General features: G+C 36.5%; 1 protein-coding gene across 4 annotated transcripts in view; it reads right to left on the reverse strand.

The window, feature by feature from the left end:
• LOC107679400 (presequence protease, mitochondrial-like) overlaps positions 1–5,986 on the reverse strand; it is a 13,708-nt gene extending 7,722 nt beyond the window's left edge. For 2 of the 4 annotated variants that reach the window (XM_016474927.1, XM_016474930.1), the window contains exons 1-12: positions 5,794–5,986; positions 5,446–5,542; positions 4,007–4,113; positions 3,729–3,880; positions 3,537–3,651; positions 3,352–3,448; positions 2,272–2,432; positions 2,055–2,181; positions 975–1,063; positions 759–887; positions 567–680; positions 321–417 (exon numbers count right to left, since the gene is read on the reverse strand). In XM_016474927.1, coding sequence (XP_016330413.1) covers positions 321–417; positions 567–680; positions 759–887; positions 975–1,063; positions 2,055–2,181; positions 2,272–2,432; positions 3,352–3,448; positions 3,537–3,651; positions 3,729–3,880; positions 4,007–4,113; positions 5,446–5,542; positions 5,794–5,840 — 1,332 coding nt within the window. In that variant the 5' untranslated portion in view covers positions 5,841–5,986. Of the gene's footprint in view, positions 1–320; positions 418–566; positions 681–758; positions 888–974; positions 1,064–2,054; positions 2,182–2,271; positions 2,433–3,351; positions 3,449–3,536; positions 3,652–3,728; positions 3,881–4,006; positions 4,114–5,445; positions 5,543–5,793 lie in introns of those variants that run through there. The other 2 variants (XM_016474928.1, XM_016474929.1) reach the window with 2 other exon arrangements.
• Between the last annotated feature and the right edge of the window lie 265 nt (positions 5,987–6,251).

Here is a 6,251-nt window from a genome sequence, read left to right on the forward strand (position 1 = left end):
TATATATATACATATATATATATATATATACACACACATACATGTATAAACTTCTATTTTAACTAGTTTCTAAGGCAACATTACTTGGATTCATTTAGTTTAACTCGATGAACTAAAATTGAAAGAAATTAACTGAAATTTAAAAAAAAAAATCAATAAAACTACTTAGTAAAAATTGAATAAAAATGACACAATAAAATTACTAAAACTTTAAAATCAAATTGAAAACATAAAATATAAAAACTAATTTAAAATATTAATAAAAACTCTCAATGATAGAAAAATCACACTGGTATGTGTGTGAGAGAGAGTTTACTCACTGAAGCGAGAGCTAGACCAAAGCTGGTGGACTGATGTTTCATCTGAATCTCGATCTTATGCAACAGAGCTTCAATCTGCTCCTCTTCGAAACCGGTTCTGAAACAGCAATTCATTTACATTTATTCATTTAGCAGGTGTTTTATTAAACTGATCGTCATGAGAAATTCAGATCCTCACAGTCAATCTAGACTTCGGTACACTGGAAAAGCTTGATTTAAAGCAACAAAAAGCCTGTCAACACTCACGCAATGATGTCATCGATGCTTTGAGCAATGATGTGTTTGACCGTCTCAGTGTCGGCCTCCGCCATGCCCTGAAGCCCGATGGTGAAAGAAGCTTGTCTAGTGCTGCCGTCAAACCTGCGTCAATCACACATTTAGAAAACTCCACTCTCAATAACCTGAGAGATGACCTGATTTTATAGTCAAACAACGTACCCCACTGAAGAGGAGAAGTCAGAACCGATTTCGGGCTCAATCAGGGCTTTGTAGAAGGGCGAGTTTGGACCAGAGATCATCAGAGAGGAGAGGAGGCTCAGAGTGAACGTCTCAAATGTGTCTGTGATGCTGAAACACGTAGACAAGCGGTTAGACAAGTAAACCACAAATTGAAAAAAAATGACCCAAATATCGCATGAATATTTGTCCACTCACTCTCCCAGCAGATAGCTCATGCAGAGCGTGTTTTGTTTCATTGGATCAGGAGCAAGTGCGTCAGGCCTACAAGTCACATGATCCACTCTCTGAACAAAAGCAAAAACATGACAAACCTCACAAAGCAGATTTGACAGTGTTTGGACTGATTGCGTTGCATTCTCTGCAGTGTTGGGCGCTTTCGAAACACTGCTTCACGAAGCTCTGAAACATTTACGAATCTTTTGTTTTGAATCACACATTCAGAGCTCGTTTCAAACTTGCCACGTCACGTAATTCCAGCAAACGAGGCTTCGTTACGTCAAACTGTTTCGAACCTTGGTCAGATCAGATCAGAGGTTCAGAGCTCCTTTCAAACTTGTTAAGTCACGTGATTTCAGCTAACAAGGATTTGTTATGTCGTACTGTTTTGAACCTTGGTTTTGAAACGATTACAAATCTTTTATTTTATATTAGTGGTTGGGAGCTTGTTTTAAACTTGCCAAGCTAAACTTGCTTGATTTCAGCAAATGAGGCTTCACTACGTCATACGTGCCTTCGAAACATTTCAAAATTCGGAGGGTTTGTCGATAGACGGCATAGATCTGGTGAACTTGTGAACAAGCATTTTCACTGATCTATGTCACTTTTATGATGTAGGTTCATTTTTATTGATTTAATGAATTTTAATACTTATGTGTGCAAGGCATAATACAAAAAGGAGAATATTTAATTCCTTCTAATTGACCTAGTTTGCTACTTTGCCTGCCTAATAATACACAAAACAAGCAGTATAAAATAATAAAAAAGCACAAATTTGACAGAACCTTCGTATTTAAATGTATTTAAATATTTGTAGATTACATTTAATAGATTACACTTTCTTGAAAATGTGCAATTGGTTTGTAAGAGGTGTAATTCTACATTTTTCGGTGTCATTTTTACATTTTGACCAGCAGGTACCGCCAGCCTACGGTGTTTCAAATTCAAGCGCTTCGAAATTGCAATTGAATCAGAGTTTCGAAAATCTTAATATCTCCCATCATTAATTCTCTGTGTTTATTACACAGGTCCTTCTCATGTGTGTATTGTGTAACGTACAGGTTTGTCCCAGTGTGTTTGGGATGGAACTGCAGTGTTTGGTTCTGTTCTCTCAAATTTAGACAGGGCCTCTTCTTCAATCTGCTGCAGGTGCTGCTCCAACGGTAAGTCCCCGTATGTGAAGAACCTGCAAAAAACACGCACAACAGGCAATAATGAGCATCGTCTGCTTTTTGCACTCTTTCATTTACAGAGTCGGAGAGTTTTGTGTGTGTACCGTGCATTGCTGGGGTGGTAGTGTGTGGCGTGGAAGTGTTTGAGCTGTTCCCAGGTCAGGTCAGGAATGGCTAGCGGTTCCCCTCCGGACACAACAGCGTATGTGTGATCCGGCAGGAGTTTATTCTGCAGGCGCTGAGCGTACAGACGCTCATTATCTGACTACACAAACAACACATGCAAGAGCAACAGAAGAGACTGTTAGTCTTAAAACTCAAATCAATATAAATGTGACATCCAGCAGCATTGTAACTCCTGTTTTTAATAGGAGAAGAGGACAGATGTAGTGACATATTTAGTATATGGAAGTGTGCATTATGCATACCAAGCAGATATTTATTTTTATACTTTGACATAATGGCTGCTATTATGCTGTTATACACATATTATAAATCAACAAAAGTGTGTGTTTTTTTTACACTTGTGATGACCAAAATAATGACTTAAAATGTAATGGCAAAAATGCCAATTTAATGTACAAAAGAAAACAAATAACTGATTAATTCTATTAAAAAAAATAATAATTTTAATAATATAACATAGTAAACATAATATTGGCTGATATCTACACTACCATTAAAAGTTTGGGGTTGGTAAGATATTTAATTTTTTATTAATTTTTTTGAAGTAGCAACTTTTGCTCACCATGGCTGCATTTATTTGATCAAAAATAGAGTAACAACTATAACATTGTGAAAAAGTATTACCATTTAAAATAACTGCTTCCTATTTTAATATATTTTAAAATATTATCAATATCAATGTAAAGAACAGTTGGGCTGCTTAATATTTTGTGGAAATTGTGATATATTTTTACAGGATTCCTTGATGAATAAAATGTCTAAAAGAACAGCATTTGTTTAAAACAGTAATCTTTTGTAATGTTATAAATATCTTTAACTTTTGACTAATTTAATGCATCCTTTCTAAATAAAAAGTATATAATTTCTTTAAAAAAAATTTACTGACCCCAAACTTTTGAACAATAGTGTATAACGTCACTTATATATCATGCACGTATCTCTATGCATATCACAGATATATTTTTTTAAATCAGAAGAGCATAGAGGAGTTTCCTTACAAACTCTCCCTTCATCTCATTGAACACCACACCCTTGAACATCAGACGACTCGAGGGGTCTGTGGGGGTCTTGTGCTCCAGTCTCCAGCCCTCCTGCCTGAAAAAAAACAGCATATCCTTTTCACAACCAATTGATGTGCTATTAATTACACTATCTGAGTATGTTTCTGAGTCATGGCCTTTACCAGAAGTCCAGTTCTCTGAGACATGGGAAGAAGACAGCGTCTAGATATACAGACAGAAGGTTCTGGAAGTCTTTGGCATTCTGGGTGGAGAACGGGTACATCGTGTAATCGCTCGCTGGTGGGAGAGATTGACATATTCAGAAATACAAATCACACACACATACGCTCACTTAAACACACTTCAGGAGGTACCCGTGAAGGCATTCATGAAGGTGGAGAGAGAGCGGTTGAGCATCTTAAAGAAGGGGTCTCTACAGGGGAAGCGCTGAGAGCCGCACAGAACCGTGTGCTCCAGAATGTGAGTAACACCGGTGCTGTCCATCGGCGTGGTACGAAACTGCACACTATAATAACACATGCAAAACACACACACAAAGCAATGTGTACATCATTGGGGCATATAACAGGGTCCAAATAAAATCCTAAGCATATGAATGTTCATCAGACACACACACACACACACACTGTACCTGAAGAGGTTGTTGGAATCGTCTCGGGCTGCATGCAGATACTGAGCTCCTGTGGCATCATGGGAGAGTTTAACGGACGTTAGGAACAAATCCGGCACTGCTGTTACCTAGATAATCACACTCAGTGTTAGCACTGGTCACATTGACAGCCATACTTTCCAGAAGTGCTGTAAATGTCTGGAAGACTAACATTTAATTTTTTCCTAATTTGAGAGTTGCATTGTATAATAGCTTAGAACACAATTAATCCTATAAAGCTACCGTATCATATCTGATGTTAATTTCTAAGGCCTCTAAATGAGCAACATGATCAAAACGGTTGCACAAACTCTACTACATGCCTTCTGTCGTCTGATTGATAGTTCATACTTTTTTTGGCAAATAAAAAGCCTTTTAGTTTAATTCTAAAAACGTTCACCTTCAGGTTGTGGTTCACATGTCTTTTGTCTGCTGTGAAATCTTTAGTGATTTTTAGAACGAAAGAATAACTTTTATACTGTTATTAATATTTCAAAATGAATATTTACTGGACTGAAGCAACTTAGGTTTACTTGATTATCCACACATAAGTTTCAGAGAAATCATGTTAAAACGTGTGTATCACGTATGATCCATCAGGCTTTTGAGGAACGTTTAGTCTATTTGTTCATCTCTCAGTCATCATTGTACTGCTTTGCGTTGTGTTTTAAAACTACTAAAACTAAGCATATAAATATCATCTTAATAAGACATATTATTGGGAGATATACAGTGTTATACGTTTTATGCAAGTAGTCTTCTGAAGCGTTATAAAGATTTCATTTGTTTACAAGCTATAAGAATTTAACCTTTACTTTCTGGTCAAAGAAATAAAAGCAACTGCACCACTTTTTTGTTTGGGCCTCTGAATAAAATTGTGGTGTTTCTGTTCTTGTCGAGAATGAGCCATAAAAGCCTGATGTATCAAATATGATACTCAACAAAAAACACATACACAAACTTTTTGATTTTCTTTTACATTTTGTTTAAAGGTTCAACAAACTTTTCCATGAAAAAAAAATTCATTTTCTGATTATTATTTCATTTGCAAGGCTTTACAGGATTAAAGGGGTCATATGATGCTTTTTTAAAGATCATTATTTTGTGTATTTGGTGTAACAGAATATGTTGACTTAACTTTGATAAAGAATATCTCTTTGGTTTTGAGACTTTAGTCTTTGCAACTTCAGGGATCTTATCTATGCATAATCAGCTTGTAACACTCCAAAGAGAAAGGAAAACTTGAAATCGCATCATATGACCCCTTTAATTCAATCAAACCACTAGAGGTTGTGCATTACAATACAATGAATTTATCTTGGTTTTATAGAAACTCTCAAACTGGAAGGTGAACCCCTGCTTCACTCCAAGACGAAATAGAGACAAAACAGGCAAAATGTGTATTTTCAGGATTTCTTTACCTCTTTAACAGTGAACCCGTGGATCTTCTGTCCCACGGTGTACTGCAGTGCTCTTTCTCCGGCGGAGCTGCCTCTCGACCTCCATGAACCCTGGAAACTACAAACCCCTCGTTCATCAGACTTACAGATCACACTAATCAGCACGACTGAGCTTTTCCCAGAGGATTACAGTACATCGTACATTTCAGAACAACTCAAACTTATATCTTTAAACGTGATGACAATAATAACAACGACCTGAATGATACAGTAATCACAATTAAAATACAAACAACAGCCTAAAAAGGACCACGCATATATTTGACACGGAAAGACTGAAGTTTGATTCAGTGTAGTATTACTACTCACCTCAAATTTTTGAGTTTCGTAATGAATACCTTGCAATGTCGAAACATTTTAGACGCTTAATTCTACTGTCTCTAATAATTACTGTGAATGCCGCACCAATTAAAAAGTTAAAACACATTATATGTGAGTTGCTATCATGTTTCCGTTATGATTAAAGCTCTGCCCTTCAATGTCCCATGCTGTACACGGCGCATGCGCACTAGACGCGACCTCAACCGCGAACAACGCTGCTTTTCATTGGCTGCAAGATAAGAAGAGCGCAGTCGATTGATTCATACCGACCACCGCTTGTACATAATAAAAGTATGTCTAATAAATAAAAAAAAGGTAAATTTGATACTATAAAAATATGGATTGGAAAAATATACAGATTTTTAGAACTAAGTATTTTTAGAATTTTTAGAATCACTTTACCGAACACTTCTTATAATGACCGGCAGGTGTCAGTAGAAACAGAG

This window comes from Sinocyclocheilus anshuiensis, unplaced genomic scaffold (assembly GCF_001515605.1).
Source record: "Sinocyclocheilus anshuiensis isolate Anshui unplaced genomic scaffold, SAMN03320099.WGS_v1.1 scaffold2206, whole genome shotgun sequence".
Lineage (NCBI taxonomy): Eukaryota > Metazoa > Chordata > Actinopteri > Cypriniformes > Cyprinidae > Sinocyclocheilus > Sinocyclocheilus anshuiensis.